This window comes from Ceratotherium simum, chromosome 4, assembly GCF_057802395.1.
Source record: "Ceratotherium simum simum isolate JZ-2026a chromosome 4, ASM5780239v1, whole genome shotgun sequence".
Taxonomy (NCBI): Eukaryota; Metazoa; Chordata; class Mammalia; order Perissodactyla; family Rhinocerotidae; genus Ceratotherium; species Ceratotherium simum.
This window is the reverse complement of record NC_141903.1, coordinates 94,019,340-94,040,008: the sequence shown is the minus strand read 5'-3', so window position 1 is coordinate 94,040,008 and position 20,669 is coordinate 94,019,340. Positions and strand designations below refer to the sequence as shown.

Genomic DNA, 20,669 nt, shown 5'->3' with positions numbered 1-20,669 from the left:
GCTTAGCATAAGCGAGTCCATTTGGGGCCTGTTGTCTTGTTGTTAACAAAAGTCACCAGTTCCCAAGGTACCTTGCCTAGTAACCTAATTCCTATACACACAGGGTTAAGTTCCCTTATTATATTAACTCCTGAAACAGAAACATAAGGTGTTATGAATTCACATTTCTTGCTTATTTCAGCTTTGCCTGGGGAGCTCATTAGAAATGCCTTGGGCCCTACCCCCATCTTGGGCCCTACCCCAAACATACTGAGTCAGAATCTGTGTTTTTACAAGATTGATAGGCATGTCAAGTTTACAAAGCTCTGGTCTGGAGGTCATTTACCTGGCGGCTTGAACCAGCCAGAGCATTATCCAAACAGGCCAAGAAACAACAGGGCCCCCACCAGACAAAACGGCTCACTGTGCTCAGAGCAGTTAGCCAGGTGCTTTCAAGATACCAACACCAGCACAAGTTTGAAGAAGTGGAAATGGGATACTTTTTGCCCTGGAAGGTTTAGGGATGAGGAAGGTAGGGGAGGAGAGATGCCCCGGGACCACAACCCTTCAGATAGCCTGGGCTTGGCCCCCTCCCTTCTCTGCCCCTCCATTTCTGTAAAATAAGGATCAGTGCCTACCTGACGGGGTGCCGTGAGTCAGTGAGCGGGAAGCAGCTGGCAGGGTGTGGGCACTTATTTAGTGCTTAAGTCCTGTTGGCCAGGCTTCGTCCTCTCTTTCTCAGAACTGACCTAGCAACCGCCGGGGCTGCCTAGCTGAGCTCCCTCTGTGACCTGCGCAGCCCCAGCACATAATCACGGAGCTTGAGCCTCTCTCTCTCCCACCAGAACATGGACAAAGCTGTAATCTCCACGGCAAGGAATGTGTCTTTCACTTCAGAATCTCCATGGTGAGTACAGAGCTTGGCACATAGCAGAGGCCAAATCGGTGCTGAATGAATAAGCCTGTGTGCCAAGGCAGCACCCTCTGCGTGCGAGTCTATCCTGTGAAGTCCATCGGGCGTCTTGCGATTGTAGGTCCCCTGAGCTGCTTTGGACAGGCTCAGCATTAACCATTTTATCTGTTTACTTTAAAAATATGTAGTTGATCTAACAAACATTTCTATAGCGCTCATTCGGAACTAGGTGACCACTTACATACTTATTCAAGTTAGTGCTCATAACAGCCCTTGCAGGTATGCCCTGTTATTAACTCCATCTCACAGATGAGTAGCAAAGGGCAGAGGCACACGTGTCCCAAGCGCAGCAGCTGGTGACATGAGGAGCCGGCCCTGGAAGTGTGCCTGGTTGGCGCCACGCTCCGCACTAACCACGACCTAGATTTTTTAACTTTTGGGATATCGAATTTCATTTTGAAGACAACTAATGCTTATGATGTGGTGTGTAGGAGAAAAATATTAACAAAGTAAAAATGCGTTGCTCTGTGTTTAGGTTTCTGAGGGAAGAAAAAGTCAGAAATCTTAAAATTTCTACCGAAGTAGAAAGATGGAAGTACTGGAGATGAAATTGTGCTCAATTCCACAATCGCCGGTTCAGTTTTTTTAAAAAAAGTCTTTGAATACAAGGCATCTTGAGAAAATAGACAAAAGCTTGCTTCTGGATCATTTATTCAAACTGTTTTCGTAACCATCGTTGTTTTTTTTTATACCAGAGACTTAATGACCAAGGCATAAAATGATTGGTCTCACTCCACCAGCACTGTTGGGAGAGGGCTGAAGCTTGATCTTGCACAGATCTTGATTTTGCTCAAAGCAAAAGTCTCTTTCCTTTTGCCTGTAGATCTAGTTGGCACAGCCTTCTCAGACTGCAAGCTGCCTTCTATTCTCAGAATTCCCCGTTCCAGGTGAGCCTTTCTGTCTCACTTGAGGCTCAATGGCAGTAGATATTGAGGCTGTTAACACGTTTGTAATGTCAGGGAGGAAAGAATTTTCCTCTACCTTCCTGGGTTCAATAGCTGGGTCTCTGAAATAAACTGGCAACAGGCATAGTAACAGGAGAAAAAGAATACAAGTTTATTCACGTTTTAGTGTTGTGTGCCTGGGGACATCACAGGGGGAAGTGACCCCAAAAGGTGATGGGATTTGAGAGCTTAGATACTGTCTTCATAGAGGAAGCGGAGGGGGACGTTGGCCTCTCAGGGGAGAGTAAATGATCAGGAAAGATGAGCAGGCCCTTAGGAGACCAGCTGGGAGGCATGCCACTGTCGGGGAAGAGGGAGAATCCCCTCTCTTCCTTCCCTTAACGTTCTTATGGCTGGCCAAATAATTAAAAAGGCAGGTTAGCATGAGAAAATCAAAGTTTAATAACATGTATATGTGGGAGAAACTCAGAAAAAAAAAACTGAGCAACTCATCATTCTAAGTTGCTCCCTTAAGTATTTTTCAGCTCAAGATAAGAAGGGTGTTGGGGTAGTGGTTTGGGATTTCAGAGGGGAAGAAGACAATTCACATGCAGGTGGAAACGCAAATGTTTGTCAGACAACTCTTTACAGGGCCACCTAGAGAGACTGTGGCCCAAGAGACAGAATTTTGATAAGATGGGCTCATTGGTGCCTTTGTTATCACACCAATTTTACGTTATACTACAGCTATCATCTGGTATTGGCACCTTCCTGGACAGGCCTTCTATGTTAAATTCTTTAGGCAATTTGGGAGGGGAAGGTCAAATGTTCTTCCTGAGTCTTCTGAGCCTTTATTGTCTTCAGCTCAAAATAATCTGCATACCAGAGTGGTGCATCTTGGGGTGGCCTGCCCTGAACACCATCAACACCCATGACAGAGTCTGCCTGGGTGTGGCCCTCTGGTCTCCCTCCAGTGATGTCAGGCCTCCAGATTGATGAGACTCTGGGAGAGATCCATGGCGGCTGAGTTCCTCTGGAGGACCTGACTTTTGGCAGACAGGGGAATTCAGAGAAACCCTCTCCAGGCATTTGCTGTTTGTCAAGTGACTTCAGCCCCAAATAATCAATACACCAATGGGCCATATTTTGGGGTAGCATGTCCTGAACCCCTTCAACAGCAAAGGCATTCATCCCAGACATCTGGCAGAGGAATCTGTGACTGAGGAGCTCGAGGTTTGGGTAGGACGTGGTATGGATATGTCACTTGATTGGTGACATGATTTGCAGGGCCCAGAACAAAATGAAAATGTGAGCGCCTTGTCCAAAAACTAGTAAGAATTCCAAGAGGGCCGCAGCAGAGCACTGAACTAAGCACGGGGTACTTCTCAGGGCAGCCCCAGTGTCTACCCAGGTCACAGGCCCATGGTGCTGGCCCTGGCTGCCCCTCACCCTGCAGGCCCCGTGCAGGGGCAGGGGATCCTAGCTGTTTGTGCACACACAGTCCCCTCACCCTGCCCTGGTGCTGCCAGCCTCTGGAGAAGCTGGTCCTCCCACCAGGTCCTGGTGAGGTTTCTTGGCTTCCTTGTGGCATGGGAAGGCTTGGAAGAAAACTTGGAGTGGGATAGGAGGTGAACGTTTCTAGGAAGGGCTTTGGGTAAGTTCTAAGGTGCTAAGATTTGGAAATTGCTCTGCATCCCACATAGAGGCCCGCCAGTGCCAGGAAATCAGGACCAGAATTAATGGACTGAATGTTTGTGTCCCCCAGCCCAAATTCATATATTGAAAACCCTAATCCCCAAGGTGATGGTATTTGGAGGTGGGGCCTTTGGGAGGCAATTGGGTTAGATGAGGTCATGAGGGGGGGCAATGGTGGGGTTAGTGTCCTCATCAGAAGAGGCAGGGGAAAGCTCGCTTCTCTCTTTGTCTCTGTTCCACCTGAGGACACAGTGAGAAGGCGGCAGCCTGAGTCCTGAAGAGAGCTCTCTCCAGAACCCGACTGTGCTGGCTCCCTGACCTGGGACTTCCAGCCTCCAGAACTGTGAGGAATAACTGTGTTACTTGTCGTAGTGGCCCAGCTGCCTGAGACAGCTGTCTTGGGATCAAGACCAACATGATGCATTGACAGATCGCACACCATAAGGTGAGCTGAAGTTTTCCTTGTGGGAAAGAAAGGAAGAAAGGAAGGGGGGAGGGAGACAGGAAGGAGGAGAGTGGGGGAGAGAAACTCAAAGAAAGAACAGAAAAAGAAAGAACAGAGAAGACACAGTGGCCGGCAGCTCAGCCTCCAGCGACAGACTGCTGTGCCGGGAGTAACAGCCTGGAAGAGTAATTTTAAAAAGGGTTTAGATGATAAAATCAAACACTATTTTTTTCTTAATGGTTGTAGAGAGCAGTGCCTAGTGCTGGTAGCGATTCCAGTAATAGTTGAATGAACAGTTGCCTGCATGAAATGAGCACAGGTTATCATCCTGGATTTCTCTGCAGCACCGTGACGCCATCTTTTTCCTTTAGGATGTGCAGTGAGCTCTGCTCATTCAGCCAAGAAACCAGGTCTCTTTAAATTCTTACATACAAGCATTTCATACAAATGAAACATTGCAATGGCAAACACAGATGTTGGGGTTTTCCTTCCTCGGTGGAAGCCGATTCTCTCCACGTGGAGTAGCTAACATAACACTTGCCACACCCAGACCCTGCTAGGAGGGAGGGAGGGATTTCCCTGGAGGCAGCGCCCTGCAGATTCGGAAAGGACACCCCAAAGGCTTCCCGACGATGAGTTTTAATCCTTGGGGTTGAGCCAGAGGCAGGTGGGCGGGTGAAATTACAGGGCGTGCTGTGGAGCTTTGTCAAGAAAAGGCAAACCTAGCGAAAAGCTTGCAGGACTGCGAAGAAGAGAAACGCGGCTCGGGCAGCCTTTGTCCTCCAGCACAGCTTCCAGCGCGCTGCCTGCGGACAAAGGCCGTCCTCTCGCCACCACCCGCCATGCCCCGCGTGGCGGGGGCTGGGGACCCCTTCTCTCCAATGCCCTGCCCTCCGCTGTGCCGGCACCCGGGGCCCCTGGACCCAGGCGCGCAGGACCCGAGATAGGCAGGTGCTGGCCTCCATCCTGCCCAAGGTGACCGGGTCGCTACCCGGGGCAGTCTTTCCCAAATGCTGTTTTGGACGAAGAGGCTCCTGTGCCCATTTCCATTTTATTTCAGCAACTAGAAAAGACAAGGTCTGCGATGAAATCCCAGCGGCAAGTGTGAGGGAAGGACAGGCGACCGCAGCTGGGGCGGTGAGACAGGGCGGCGAAACCGGACCTGAGGAACAGCAGCGCGCACGGCGATGGACGCACAGCCTGCGGCCTCGGTGAACGCATTCCCCTCTCGGCGCCCACGCATACACGGCGCACAGAGGCAGGACGCGCTCAGCCCTCGGCTCTTGAGCACCCGGACGGACTGTGCGCGCGCCCCCCGGGCTGGGGTGCGTGGGGCGCAGAAGGCTCCCGAGGCCGCTCCCCGCCGCCAGCGCGGAGCCGTTCCTGTGCTATGGGCGGATCTGGTTACAGGTTCTTCAACCGGAGTGACCTCCCCTCCCCATGTGTATACCGTTTATTTCTTACTTCCTAAGTATAGTAATTAAAGTATTTTAAGGGATGTTGAGAGTAAATCTAGTAGCTTCCAGCAGTATTGGAGGAGATATAGAAAATAGAAAACACATGGATCTTAAGACAAGGAAATTCTATGACAAGAATTTTTCTGTATGTATTTTATATTTTTACATTTTCAGGAGTGGTAGTCTGGACCTGGGGAAGGAGAGCTGTGGGGATGGGGGCAAGGGAACTGGGGGATGGGCGGGCAGCCGGCCTCACTCGCGCCATACCCGGGGGACAAGCCAGGCCCGCCTGTGGCTTTATCCAAGGTCCCCCCGCACCCCTCTCCCCTCAAAGCAGCCGCATTCCTGCGTCACATTCGTGTCAGGAAATCACGAGGATATCAAAGACAGGGGAGGAAACCTTAAGGCACAAATGTGCATAAAACACAACAGATTCCAAACTCAGAAACCAAACTGAGGGACGCCGCAGAGGCGGTGGAATAACGGGAAGCTTTGGAAAGCTCGAGAAGGCGCCTCAGCCAATTGGTTTGTCATGAGGGGCGGTTTGGATCGAGTTTGAACCAATCAAGATGAGTCCTTTCGGATAAATACCAGAGGTTGCTGCTCATTCTGACCCGGCGCGGGAGGTCCCTGCACTGTGTGAAAGAGTGGGGCCCTGCGCTCCCCGCCACCCCTACTCGTCCAGGCACCGCAGCACCCCTTCGCTCTTGTTCTCCTCTGTTTATGATCCCCACAATCCTGCGTCCCCGCGCCCCTGTGCGCCTGCATCCCTACAGCTCCGAGCCCCGCCCTCTCTGCGCCCTGGGCGCCCTACGCGCGCAGAATCCCCAGCAAGAGGCCAGCCTGGAGGGGCTCTGCAGTCAGTCCCTGGCCTCTGAGCCGTCCATCTCCCCCACCCCCACCCCCACCCCCAACCCCTGGCGCGTCCCTGTCACGCCCAGGAACCCCCTGCGCGAGCACCGCATCAGCGGCGATTGGGCCAAAGATGGCTGGACCGGCTCTTCCCAGATCCACCCGCGGTGTCAACTAACTTCGGGTTTTTTTCCCGAGTGCCTTTGGCTCTTTCGTCGTCTTGGCAGGCCCAGAATTTTGAGAGAGATGGAGCTTTTCCCGACAAGGTTAGGAGGGAGAGAGTGCGGGACGGGGTGGGGATGATGGGTTCGCGTTTGGAATTCTAGATCCGTAAATCAGCGATAGGCCTGGAGGGGAAATGGGCTCGCTACCAGGTCTCCTTAAAAGGCTCTCTCGAGTCGTGTCCGGAGACCCCAGCCTCGTATTCTGTATTATCTGCAGCTCAGATTCTGTGCCCAGCACCCTTCCTGAGTTCTGTGCTGGAACACCAAATAAATTCTAAAATCTAAGCACAAATTCTGTCTCTGGAGAAGTAACAACCTGTAATTTCTCCAAAGCAGGAATGGGCTCAGGAAATGATTTTCCAGGAGGGCTGGGGGTGCCGCGGCCAGTGGTTGTGCTGGGTGGTGCCTTTGGCTGCCGGGGTGCCCACATCTGCCCGGGTTTCCCAAATGGCATATGCGGCTATCTGCCTGTTCCCCTGCTCCTAACTCCACATCTCCACCCCCACCTCAGTAACAACTTGCCGCGAATTTCTCCCTATTATACAGGTGGTTTTTTTTTTTTTTTTTTTTTTTTGGTAATCGCTTCACAAAAATGTGCTTCGGGTATGCAGAGATTCATCTGGCTGTTCTTAGGGCTTCCCTTCAGATGTCCCAGGAAGCTCTAGTTCTTGTCCCAGGCTGTGTAGCTCCCGGGGCCTGTGCACACCCTGTTTGACTCAAACTTGCCTATGTAGGTTGATCTTCACTTTTATTCCACGGCTTTGTTTTTCCACAACCAATATTTGGTTTTGCCTTTAGAAATAAGCAGTTTTAATGCTTTTTGCAACTTCCTCAGAATACAGAAAGGGGCTGAGTGCTGCTCCTCCTGGAAAAGCGGCAGATAACCTGCTCTTACCAGGATGGGCTGAATGAAGGCACCAGGCTGTGTCTGAAGGGGATTTAAAAAACAGTCACAAAGGCCCAAACGTGAGCTCACGTCCACCCCACACCTCTGTGGGGGATGGCACTCCACACAGACAACCTAGGTGACGGCACCTCTGCTGCAGCCCCAGTTCCCCGCCGTGACCACATCGCTCCCCCTAGTTCTGTGTCACCGGATTCTGGCTAGCTCCCATGGGGCAGGGATTCGGGATGAGTCCTCCAGCAGCCCGGAGAACCTCCATCTTCACTCTTGGCCTCCCTACAACCAGTCCACATTTCTTCGTCTCGGCATTGGGACGTTCGAGAACCTGGTCACGTCCCCCTCCCATGTAAGCCCTTGCTCTGCACGCGGCGACTGGACAATCAGCCTAAATCTCAAGCTTGCAGCCCAGTCATGCCGCCCGCCCCTTCTGGCTCTGGGCCTTGTCTCGCTGTTTTAAAATATACAGATTTTGTTATTAATATTATTCAAGTATGGTGAGGCCAATGGAGGTCAGGACACGACTGCCATTGAAAAGATAGCTGTTGTACTTGCAGATCCCAAAGGAGGGGGCACGCCACACCATGCAGGGCCGCATGGGGGAGCACCAGGTCTGCCAGGAGGCAGAGGAGCGAAGAGAAACTGTGGGCAAGACCTTCGTTGTGGTTTCTGTGGAAAGGTGAAATTAAGGCAGGGCAAACAGGCTCAGGATTGGCAAGTGTGAGGGATTTCAGTGGGCTCTGGGCTGTAAGGGCTGTCTACAGCTGTCTGGAACCTGCCTGGGGCGATGAGTGCAGGAGGACGGTGGCCCTGAGTGCCAGAGGAGGCGAGTGGGTGTGGGCTCTGGATTGGCGGGCTTGCACGTGAAAGGCATGCTCTGGGTGAATTGTTTCCTCCCTGTAGGAATTGACTCGCCCTGGAGGAGCAGTCCCTGCAGGGTCAGCCCCAGGTGTCAGAGCATCAGGATGCAGAAAACAGAAGGTGTGGTCAGTGCACCTGCCTGCTCCTCCTTCCAGGTGTGCCCTCCTCCCCTCCTCACTTCTGCGGGTCCTCCCTCTCCTGTTCTTCACGTCTGTCCCGACGGTCCTGTGCTCTGGGAAAGTGAGCCAGGAAGTCCATTACAATGCCAGGTTACCCAGCAAGCCTGCCGGGACCCCGGGCAGCTGAGGAGAGACTAGGTGGTCTGCAGCATGCAGCCAAGGAGCCTGATTCTTCAGGAGCCTCAACGATCAGAATCAGAGGGCTGTGCTCAGGACACACTGCTGACATCCTACCCTAGGAAGAGGCCCCTTTTCTAGAGCTGAGCTGTAACTCGCATCTCCCTCAGGGGTCCCATCGCCAGGAGATGGCTGTGGTCGACATGGTTCAGTGTGTGATCCTGGGAGTGTGCAGGAGCCCAGTGTCCCACACTGGGCCCAGGAAGGACGCGTGCTGCTGTTCTCCCTTTGAGGGGTAGGGGGTGTCGAGGCTGATTGTGGCCCTCCCAAAACTCACTTGTTGGAGCCCCAACAGGGACTGCAGGACCCCAGAATGGGGTTGGACTTGGATAGAGGGCCTTTAGGAGGTGATGAAGGTGAAATGAGTCACTGGGGAGGGCCCTGATCCCACGTGACTGTGTCTGTGTGAGAAGAGATGAGGATAGAGGGACGGCCACGTGAGGACACAGGGAGAAGATGGCCGTCTACACACCAAGGAGAGAGGCCTCAGGAGGAACCAGCCCTGCCCACACCTGGACCTCTGACTTCCAGCCTCCAGACTGGGAGACGATGAACGTCTGTGGTTTGAGCCCCAGGCTGTGGTGGTTGTTACGCAGCCCGAGCTGACTGAGTCGGGATATTGCAAGATTTGGACAGAAGAAATGTGAGAGGTGGATCTAGAGTCTGAAGGATGTGTGGGGTCTGAAGCAAGCACTTTGAGTTCAAGTCCATATTCTAATCAACATCCAGGTTACAGCTGAGAGCCCTGTTCTGTGATCTGAGCAGAGATGCTATCATTCCTTCCTTCAGGGCCCTGGGAAACAAACTCCAATTTGCTTGGGTTGGGATGATGGAATAGTTTTAGAATTATATATAGTGACTCAAAGCCCTAGAATTATTATTACTACTATTGGTTTAAGTTTAGAAATACCATCGGTATGTTTGAGTTTTTAGGATTTAAATTTTTGACACCTAAAATATCTAAAAGATTAGCATTGTAATTGCAATTAAAATGTAAAATTGAATAATCAGTTTTGAGGTGATTTTTAAGTTGAAAACCTAAAACATTGTCCAAAGTTTGCTATAATACTGGAATGTTAAAGGAAACTTAACATTCGCCATCTGTAAGTTTAATCATTAATTTTACAAAAGTTGTCACATCCCTCGGGAGGGTGAGGATTGCAGCAAGCACACTCTCCAGGCCCATCCTGGCAGTGATTTGCACTCTGGCCCTGGCTCCTGGGCTGTTAGGGTGTGGATAGTGGTGGCGGCTCACCTGAGCTGTCTCCTGAGAGGTCGTCTCCATGCCCGTCCGGCTCCCTAGCCCAGCAGGTGACTCCATAGGCCTTCTAGTGTCCTCTTGATCATCTCCTCTTTTTCTTCCCTCGGCCCCTGGCCCATACACGGCTCTGTGCAGTCCAGCCTTGTGCAGAATTCACTCCCTGTCTCTGGCTGGTGCTGTTCCCAGCCCCCAAAGAGAGGTCTGACCACTTGGTATTCAGGCCCTTTCTCTGATCATGGCAATGACGTCGGTGACCAGCATGACACCCACTGTGGACTTTGGTTGAGGCATTCGGAAGAGAGGGGCTCTTATTCATAAAAGGATTCTGACTCCAATTCCAATGTGGAGTGGGATGTGTATCTCCACAGCACCAAACAATTCTGGAATCCAGCTGGGGGTCCTACAATTCAACTCAATTCTGACACTACCAACCTGAGACAGCGTCAGACCTTGCAGGTTAAGGTCTCAGTCCTACAAGACTGCCCCCCTTCCCCGCCCCCCTTCAGATGCCAGGTGTCACCTATGCTTCTGACCAACTGGCTGTAGATCGGGAAGTTCCCACGACCTCCTCCGTGGGTACGATTAATTTGCTGGAGCAGCACACAGAACTCAGAAACATCTTGTTTGCTAGATCACCAGTTTATTATGAAAGGATGTAACTCAGGAACAGCCAGATGGATGAGACGTAGAGGGCAGGGTATGAGAGAAGGGGCGCAGAGCTTCCACGCCCTCTCCGAGCACACCACCCTCCTCCAAGCACCTCCACGTGTTCACCAATCTGGAAGCTCTCCGAACCCTGTCCTTTTGGGTTTTTAGAGGCTTCATTACACAGGCGTGACTGATTAAATCATTAGCCATTGGCAATCAACTCAACCTCCAGCCCTCTTCCCCCCAGGGAGGTCGTAGGGCGGGACTGAACAGTCCAGCCCTCTAATCACATGGTTGGTTCCCCAGGTGACCAGCCCCCAACCTTAGGGGCTTGCCAACGTCACCTCATTAACAGAAACTCAGCTGTGGTTGACAGGGGCTTGTTGTGGACATCAAGACACCTTTATCGCTCTCATCACAGGAAATTCCAAGGGTTTTAGGAGCTCTGTGCCAGGAAGGGAAAGAAGACTAAATACATATTTCTTATTGTAATTCACAATATCGCAACCACAACGACTAGAAATTTGCCTCCTAGGAAGTTGTGTGTCTTAGTCTCGTCTCTGTCTTTTAAGAGCAATGACAATTAATTACTTTCGATTCCTTTTCCATGTGCCAGACATGAAATTTCCAGGGAATCAGATCTCCTTAACCTAAACACCCTCTTATCTTCAATCATTTCCCCTACACACATAGCTGAGGGTCTTTACCAACCCTTTCTGTACAGCCCAGTTTGTGAGAACAGAACTTAAAATAGGGTAACCCAAAACGCAGTGAAACACACATCAAATACACAAGGTAAATGTGGAATTACAAAGTCCTCTAATTAAAGCTCTAGGGTAGGGGCGCGCTCCACTTTGGCGGCCTGGGGTTCACAGGTTCAGATCCCGGGTGTGGACCTACACCACTCATCAGCCATGCTGTGACAGTGTCCCACATACAAAATAGAAGAGGATTGGCAACAGATGTTAGCTCAGGGTGACTCTTCCTCACACACACACACACACACACACACACACACACACACACACACACACACAAAAGCTCTAGGGGAAGAAAAAACGTTTTCCTCTATCCGTTTTAGGTTCATTGGCTGGGGCGCTGTAAATTAGACTGACAAAAAAATGAATCAGGGCCGGCCAGGTGGCTTAGTGGTTGAGTGCGTGCGCTCTGCTGCTGGCGGCCCCAGGTTCGGATCCCGGGCGCGCACCAACGCGCAGCTTCTCCGGCCATGCTGAGGCCGCGTCCCACATACAGTGACTGGAAGGATGTGCAACTATGACATACAACTATCTACTGGGGCTTTGGGGGAAAAAATAAATAAATAAAATTATTTAAAAAAATGAATTAACAAGAGAAAAACAGTTTATTAGTGTGTGCAGTGCGCATCAGTGGGGAGAAACCTCAGTGATGAGTAACTCAAAGGGGTGGTTAGAACTTGGGCTTCTAGAGCATCTTAACAAAGAATAAATGTACAGAGAAGTGACAGGACAAAGGAAAAGGGTTTGAGGCTTCCTAGGGTGGCAAACTGTGGGAAGGTAAATATTTGGGAGAAGTTAATGGAAAAAAACGTTAGTAGTGCAGGTCCATTTTGGCACTGACTTCCTCCTCCGTGGCCATAAAACTTCCCCAGAGAGGGCATTTACAGCAGTTCTCTTTTCTCAGAGGTTTCTGCTTTTGGTCAGATAAGGGGAGCCCCAGGAAGGCATCTTTCTGTATCTGCTGATTCTCATTTGCCTCCAGCTCCAAATCTCTATGCTGAAGAAGCACATTTTGGCGTGATGGATTCCGGCACCCTTCAGAATCCTTTACTTCTATTCTGGTGGTCTACTTTTTGGTTGCCTTAAAAAAAAAAAAAAAAGAACCTTTATCATATTCTTATAGAGAATATTCAAATTTTTCATAGCTGTCAATTTAATCCTCCAACATTTTATATTAATCCATTTAAAATAAGATTTTGAGAGAAAGAAAGATGGTTCAGAATCCAGCAAAATTGGGAGTTCTGCCCTCTCGTGGCAAGGCATTTTCTTCCTTAGTCCTTGATGTCAGAGTGATGGGAATTCAAGAGCACCCAGACACCCAGGCACCGGCAAGCGGCGTCCTGCCGCTGGCGTCTGTGAGCATAATTCTGAGCAATAATCCAGACCATCACCCACTCCGATTCTGCCTCTGACTTGAAAGCGGGAGTCTTCAGTTTTCTGGATGGTTCAAGAGGCAGATGAGGGAGAGCACCTCTCCACCCAAACCTCGTAGTCTAACAGCACCTGCTAGATCTTTCACCTGGAGGGTGCAGAGGAGGGCAAGGAACGGAGAGGAGGCTGGAGGGAGAAGTGCAGGTGCCTCCTTGCAACCCTGTCTTGGGAAGTGGAGATGCAGTGCAACTTGGATTCTGCTGGTCATAAGGAAGAGGGCCGGTGTGAGGCTGTGATTGGAACCTCCAATCTATGGCCATTCCCTCAGAAGCACAGGTGACACCTGGACTTGCGATTGGCGTCTGAAGTGGAGAGTCTTGCAGGACTAAGCTCTTAACTGGTGGGATCTGATGCCATCTCCAGGTTGATAGAGTTAGTATTGAGTTAAATTGTAGGACACCCAGCTGGTGTTGTACAGAATTGCTTTGTGTGGGGAACAAACCCCACATTAGAATTGGGAGATCGAATATGGCTACGAAACAATGTTTAGTATTCCTCATTTCCACAAGTCTTTCATGCACACATTTTCAAATTGGTGGCTACTACAATTTGCTGAGCCAGTCCAGATATTGGAACTTTAAGATTTTTGTTTTTTTCCAAATCGTGATACGACAAACATTTCTGCAAACCAAACCAAACGACAAAAGGCTTTATTTCCATTTGGGGTTATTATTATTATTATTTTGTATTTCTTTTTTTTTTTTTTTGTATGGAAGATCAGCCCTGAGCTAACATCCATGCTAATCCTCCTCTTTTGCTGAGGAAGACCGGCTCTGAGCTAACATCTATTGCCAATCCTCCTCCTTTTTTTCCCCCAAAGCCCCAGTAGATAGTTGTATGTCATAGCTGCACATCCTTCTAGTTGCTGTATGTGGCACGTGGCCTCAGCATGGCTGGAGAAGCGGCGCGTCAGCGTGCGCCCGGGATCCGAACCCAGGCCGCCAGCAGCGGAGCGCGAGCACTTAACCGCTAAGCCATGGGGCTGACCCCATTTTGGGTTATTTTTATAGAACATGTTTTGAGAAAAGGAATTCCAAAGGTAGTGAAAAATCTGCAGGTCCTTAATACATAATGCTTCATTGTCTCCCAGAAGCAATACCTGCAAAATCAGGTTTTCTGGGGTCTGCTAACTTAGGGGGGGAAAAGTCTCATTTTATGTTCCTATTTTTTAACTACTGGTCAGTGTATATTTTTTCTCACGTCTATTCAGCATTTGTGTTTTTTCTGTGGACTGACAAATCACATGGGGGTATATTTTTCCATTGTACTTTTCTGTACCAAATTTGATGAACCTTTTGTGTGTTTGTGGCTGAAATTTTCCTAGTCTGGCTGTTTGCCTTTAACGATTTCCCACTCACAGGATTATAATGGAGTTTACTAAATTGATTTTTTTTCTTTTCTCTATCCTACATTCCTAGTTTCCCCAACAAATCAGATCCAAGCGCTTTTCTCCTTCTGACCACCACTCCACAGTCACACTTTTGACTGCCCATTTAGCGAATTTTCAAGTCTATACCAGATTTTTTTTGGGGGGAGGGGGGAGATTGTCCCTGAGCTAAGGTCTGTTCCAATCTTCCTCTATTTTGTATGTGGGACGCCGCCACAGCAAGGCTTGATAAGCGGTGCATAGGTCCGCGCCCAGGATCTGAACCCCAGAACCCCCGGCCACCACAGCAGAGTGCGCGACCTTACCCACTATGCCACGAGGCCGGACCCCATGCCAGATTTAAAAAAAACCTCACAAAACCGAGAAGCAATACCTCGGAATATTTTGCACTTGTATAGAATAACACATTTTTTTAAAATTTAAAAATTACGTAGTGCTAAATTACAGTGATCTTTTTTTGAACTGCGTGATTGTTTTCAAAATAAAAAAAGATTGCTCCTCCCCCAAACTTTTTCTTCCCGGAGAAAAGCTAACAAAGGTCCTGGGGCCATGGCTCTGGGTCTCCTCGCACACCTCTACAATGACGCAAGCAGAGCTTCCCCGCCTCCGGATGCCCGCGCCAGGGGCAGCCTGGGGGCCGCGGACTCGAGGCGGGCACCGAGGCTGCGCCGGGCGGTCCACGCCACGCAGGAGAGCCAGGTAGGGCGAGGGCACGCGAGCCAGGCGCGGGGCAGGTCCACGCGCGGCGGCGCGCGCAGAACGGCTGCCCGCCGGGAGGCGCACGCGCAGAAGGCCCACGAAGCCTCTTCAGTCCCGCCCCCACCCCGCGTGGGCGTGGCGCCGCGGAGTGAGCGTTAGCTGCTCAGGTCCTAGCAGCTTACGAAAAAGACTTTTAAAGTGGACTCTCCAAATAATAAACTTGTTTCCCACTCGCCCAGGAGTCATTTATGGGGGAAGTGCCAAGCCCTGTAAGATTTCAGGGTGGGAGGACGCGGGCTGGCCGGCGGGCGGGAGAGCGAAGCGCACCGCTCCCAGGACCTTGGTTCGAGTACACCGCTGCCAGGACCCTGCGTGGGGCGCCCGCGTCCCCGTCGCCATCCTTGTTCCGTCCCTGCTCCCGTCCGCGCTCTCCACCCCGGACCGCGCAGCCCCGTCCCCGGCTCTCCGCCGCCCGCGCCGCGCCCTCCCCGAGGGCCCCGCCGCCGCCGCCCTGGCGCTCCCCGCGGGCCCCGCCGAGGCCGCCTGCGCCCTGTGCCAGCACGCGCCCCGGGAGCCGGTGCGAGCCGACTGCGGCCACCGCTTCTGCCGGGCGTGCGTGGTGCGCTTCTGGGCCGAGGAGGACGGGCCCTTCCCGTGCCCCGAGTGCGCCGACGACTGCTGGCAGCGCGCCGTGGAGCCCGGCCGCCCGCCGCTCAGCCGCCGCCTGCTGGCGCTCGAGGAGGCGGCCGCGGCGCCCGCGCGCGACGGCCCGGCCTCCGAGGCGGCGCTGCAGCTGCTGTGCCGCGCCGACGGGGGCCCGCTGTGCGCCGCCTGCCGCATGGCCGCGGGGCCCGAGCCGCCCGAGTGGGAGCCGCGCTGGAGGAAGGCGCTGCGCGGCAAGGTGCGCTGCCCTCCCCATCCCCATCCCCATCCCGGGTCCCTGCCCCGGACGGCGCCCTGTGCCCCCTTCTCCCATCCCTGGACGGTGCCCTGTTCCTCCCTCCCCCGTGCCCCATCCCCGAATTCCTCGCTTGGGACCGTCCTGCCCCTTCCCCCACCCGCAGACGGCTTTCTGCTGGGGACTCCGCCCCCATACCGCGCTCCCCGCCCCTCAGTGCCGCGCCCCCAGGTGTGACGTCATCCTGCAGCCGCCCCGCTCCTCTGAGGTTCAGTCCTGGGGACCAAGCCTGCAGCCTTCAGCCCCTCTCTTTGCCAAAGCGCGCGCCCCCACAACCCCGTCCGCCTTCTCACCCGCTCTCGGCCTTCCCCCACCCACTCCATTCTGGAATCTTCTTCGTTGTGATCTCGGCGATCGCATCGACTACCAAACCCTGGGTCAAAACCTAACCATGGTTAGAGAGGTCACAGCTGGGGCCTGGGGACCTGGGGCCGTGCCTGTGTGTATGTGTGTGTGCGTGTGGTAGCACAGCGATAGCCCCTGGTCCCGAAACAGTGCGTGTGGTCCGTGCCCCCCATAGGGAAAAGAAGAGCAGCACGGTTGAGGGTTCCTGTATTGGGGTGGGTCCTGCAGTCCCTGTCATGAGCACTGGGGGTGGTGGCCAGGGCCTCCCTGGGGCTGGAGCAGGTGGCCGGCCACAGCAGCTGAGCTCTCCTGCTGAGGAATGCCGCCACCCCCCCCCCACCCGCGGTCAGTGCACAGCGGCCTGAAAGGCTCTTGGTGTGGCCATGCTCACCCCAAAAGGGCCACCCTCCATCTCTTGACTGGTGCCAGTAACATTGAGTATCCCAGGGGAGTGTCTTGTGTCATTACTTGGTTAGAGTCTTAGTACAGGTTGTTTTATCAGACGTCATTCTAGAGAGAGCTTAGTGGGGTTACTAAGACCCAGTCTGGTGCTTGCAGCCTGTTTTCACAGCATCAGCAGGCGAAGACCACATGCTGGGGCCTGATTTCTGGCCAGTCAGACCTGTTAGCAGACTGAGCTAAAGGGGCCTGGATGTTCAGATGGGGCTGCCCACTTGGTAACCAGCGTCTCTCTCCAGGAGAATAAAGGGTCTGTGGAGATCATGAGGAAAGATCTGAATGATGCGAGGGACCTGCATGGTCAGGCCGAGTCTGCTGCTGCCGTGTGGAAGGCAAGTGGGGGTGGGGTTGTGGCCTGGGGTCCGTGTGTTGAGGGGACGTGGCTGTGCACCCTGATCCTATCTGGCAGGGTCTTGGTTCACAGCTGAGTGCTTTGCAGCAAACCCTTCTCTCCTCTCCCAGGTGGTTAGCGGTGGGGTGGAGGTCCCAGGGTGTAGCCTGAGGACACAGGTGTCCCTCCCTACTGCCTACCCGCCCTGCAGGGTCACGTGATGGATCGCAGGAAGAAGGCTCTGACGGACTACAAGAAGCTGCGGGCCTTCTTTGCTGAGGAGGAAGAGCGCTTCTTACAGGAGGTGGAGAAAGAGGAGGGGTCCCCCGAGGATGAGGACGCGGACCCAGCGGAGAGGTTCAGGTCCCTGCTGCAGGCCGTCTCGGAGCTGGAGAGGAGGCACCACGACCTGGGCCTCAGCATGCTGCTCCAGGTGGGCGACCAGTCGCATCTCGGCGGCCTGGGGAAGGCGGACGGGGCACAGATTCCAGAATCGGCAGGGGGAAGCATACCCCGAGAGAAGGCTTAAAACCACTGCCTGGCTTCCATTTGGGGCTAAATTTCAGGAATGAGTGATCCAGGAGACTTTCTGGCCTCCACGTAGGGGAGGGTACGTTTTCTGAGAGGGAGGTCTTGTGCCCCAATATTGAAGGCCCCTGCCCCACCCTGGGCCTCCGCAGGCAGGAGCTGGCCGTGGGGTCCAGCAGCAGTGGGCACCCCCAGAGGGGTGGTGGCTGTCACACCCTCAACCTGAATGTTCTTTTACACTCTGCCCCGAGGCTGAAACCTTGAACCTCTGGGCTCTTTGCACCGCAGCTTTGACCCCAGAGCTGGCAGTCGCTGTCCTTCCGTACTCAGGGAGGAGAGGTGTCATTTCGCTTCTGGCAAAGCTGGTTAACTAGCTCCGAGTGTTGGGGAGACGCCGGGGGCTGGCGGGGTGTCCATCACCTGGGTTCCAGAACAGCAGCCGCCTCTTTCTCTCTCTTTCTCTCTTTTTCTCCTCCTTTCTCTCTCTTTCTCTCTCCCCATGCAGTGATCTGCCCGGGTGCAGGCAGAGGAAGGACACCACCCCAGCCCACAGCAGCTCCTTCATCCGCCTTCTGGACCCACGGTGCCCTGCACGCTTCACCCCTGAGGGTCTTCACCTCAGTGTGGATCCCCAGCTGGGGTTGTTCCTAGTGGCCCTCTGCAGAGTGTCCCTTTTCTCTGGGTGTTCGTGTTTCCAGGCCGTGACATTTCACCTTAGAGCCCCGTGTGGGGAGGTTAACCTGAGTGTGTCCCTCTCTTCATAAAGCTCTTGTCGCTGCTGCCGAGTCACGTTGCATCTGCCTGGGGTCTCTGTGGCTGTCGGTGGTGGTTGCCGGGTGGCCTGGGTTGTCCGGACCCGGCAGCCACTCGGCTTAAATGCTGCCCACAACAGGGCCATTCTGCTGGACCTGCACACCCAGGCCTGCAGACCCCAGCCCATGCATCAGGCACGCCTGTTAGGGTTAAATTTGAGGTGAACGTCAAAGGAAAAGAAGGCCCAGGGTGCCCGGACGGGTCAGACCTGTCACTCCTGCTCGAGGTCCCCTGACAACATATGTCCCACACAAACCTACACTTACAGCTGGAGAAACGCCTCCTCGGGGTCCTCCTGGGGTCTGTGTATCCCCCCGCACCGTATCCTTGTGGCTCTGTCCCCCTCTGCCCCCAACTGTGTCTGCTCGTCTGTGCTCTCATGTCTTCCATCCATTCCTTAGATACCAGCAGTTTCTTAGCATCACCGTCCATCCACCCCTTGAGAGCATCTTTCCTGGGGCGGGGGATCACCCCCAGGCCTCACTGTGGCGGTCCGTGTCGCTGTGCCTCTGGCTTCCCTTCCTATTTCCACCACTACACAAACTTAGCAAAACCCATGACAGTTAGTGGTAGCATCGTCGTGCAGATTAGTCCAAGTGACAAAAACGCTGCACAGTGATGGGGACGAGGGGTCCCGGAACATAGATGCATATGGATGTTTAGGATGGTGGGGCTGCAAGTCACCCCGAGCATATGGCTTTGTGACCGATGGCCATTTCCAGACAAAGCCTCAGTCCTCAGAGTCACCAGCCTCTGGCACTGCTGGCCCCGCACCTGTCTGCGTGTTTGGGGTGGCCTGCCTCGTGTGGGGTTGTGGCTCACAGAGCCCAGTAGAGAGGGCTGCAGCTGGTTTGCTTGGCGTCCCTCCTCCCATGTGTCTCCTCTCCTGCCAGCCTGTCTCAGCACTGCCCCATGGAGGGGGGCTTCTGTAGGTGGGCCTTTTCTCTGATGAGCCCCCATCTCCAGGCTCCACGGAGTGAAAAGGGGGGCTGCCCGCCTCCACCTCTGCAGAGACCTGCTGGGAGGCCTCTCGTTCTTCCCCTTTCAGTCGGCTGGGTGGAAACTAGTGGGCTAGACAGCGCCGGGGCACAGCCCCGCAAGGTTCTGCCCCATGGGTGCTGGGTGCTGGGGAGAGAAAGGAGGGACACTGGTATGGACTCTCTTTCTGACAGAGTGTTGCTGGCCTTGTCTCCCGCTCTCACACACACCGTCTTTGTAAGAATGACGAGCAGAGTGGGAAAAACTGCTTGGTTGTGTATCGGAAAGAGTGACAGGTTCATCATCTCAGCAAGCCGTGTGACCTTGGTCAAGGAACCCTTATAAGTAATCCTGTCCCTGATGTGGCGGGGACACAGGAGGGAGCTGCTGGGCTTGTGTCCAGCAGGCCAGGAATGCCTCCAGCACGGATGGCCTTCGAGTCCAGCGAGGCCTGGCTGCCTGCTCAGCAGCTCCTCTGAATGTCTGGGGTGAAAGCTTGGTGCTGGCCTGCAGGGCTGCACAACCCACCTTGCCGTTTTCTCCATCAACCCTGCTCCCTGCTGACTGGTCACAGTGGCCTCTCTGCCATGGGCCCCTTTCTCCTTGATGTCTGCATGGCAGGTCCCCTCACTTTCAAATCTGTGCTGAAATGATTTACAGAACCTGTGTGCTGTGGAGGATCTTCGCAAGCTCTGCCTGCCAGGCGTGGATGAGCAGGGTTCATGTGCTCTGTGTGGCCTCACCAGAACCTCAGGTTCTCCCAGCTGGTCCAGGAGCACGTCAGTCTCGAGCACGTCAGTCTCTATGTGTCCCAGGTCGGGGCAGGGGGACTAGTGAAGGGAAACCTAGGCTGGACTTTGCCCAGAGGATGAGAAGGGGAGGTTTGTCTACCAGAGGGTAGGAGCTGCTTTTAAAGAAATCTAGCGTCATGATGGTCTTCCATATCGTTCTCATCGGAGCTCAGTGGGAAAGTCACGGAGAATTGGGACCTGTGGCCTCTTTTCAATGTCAGAATCCTTTGTTCAAGGGGAGCAGAGACAAGCTGAGGGTCATTCCACCCTGCTAGTGGAGGAGTTATTTCGTCTGGTTGACAACAAAACACTGGGAGACGCCCGCATCCTCGATACTCGGAGACTCGCACATGGACGGGCCAGTGAGGTACTGCTCCAGCTCTGCTCAGCCCTGGAAATCAGAAGCCTAGATGACACCCAGCATGAGTCAGGATACGCGGAGGGGGTGTGGACTGGTGCCTCTATTTGGGAGAGGGGTCTGAGGGGGCCAGTGGGAGGTTAGAAGGAACCAGTGCCCAGGACTGGCCCAGGCTCAATAATGCACTACCGACGCTCCTGGAGCTCACTGAAGGCCATCGTGGTTACCTGGTTTATCATGGGGAGAGGAGACAGGTTAATGTCAGCCAAGGGTGACTGCTGGGCAGAATCCAGGAAA

The 20,669-nt window shown here is 53.5% G+C and overlaps 1 protein-coding gene across 1 annotated transcript; it reads left to right on the top strand.

Annotated features, from left to right (window-relative positions):
- Positions 1-14,661: 14,661 nt before the first annotated feature.
- Positions 14,662-18,217, top strand: RNF187 (ring finger protein 187). The gene is made up of 5 exons (XM_004420552.3): positions 14,662-14,959; positions 15,051-15,712; positions 16,813-16,905; positions 17,116-17,337; positions 17,938-18,217. The coding sequence occupies exons 1-5, from the start codon at positions 14,662-14,664 to the stop codon at positions 17,938-17,940; spliced, it is 1,278 nt and encodes a 425-aa protein (XP_004420609.3). The 3' UTR covers positions 17,941-18,217.
- The last annotated feature ends 2,452 nt before the right edge of the window (positions 18,218-20,669 follow it).

What these genes read in the sequence shown, in the direction of transcription:
- RNF187 (XM_004420552.3), top strand. Translation starts at nt 14,662, where the DNA reads ATGGCTCTGGGTCTCCTCGCACACCTCTACAATGACGCAAGCAGAGCT. An exon ending in CGTGGGCGTGGCGCCGCGGA is followed by an intron (nt 14,960 to 15,050) that starts GTGAGCGTTAGC and finishes CCACTCGCCCAG; the next exon opens with GAGTCATTTATGGGGGAAGT. An exon ending in GGAAGGCGCTGCGCGGCAAG is followed by an intron (nt 15,713 to 16,812) that starts GTGCGCTGCCCT and finishes GTCTCTCTCCAG; the next exon opens with GAGAATAAAGGGTCTGTGGA.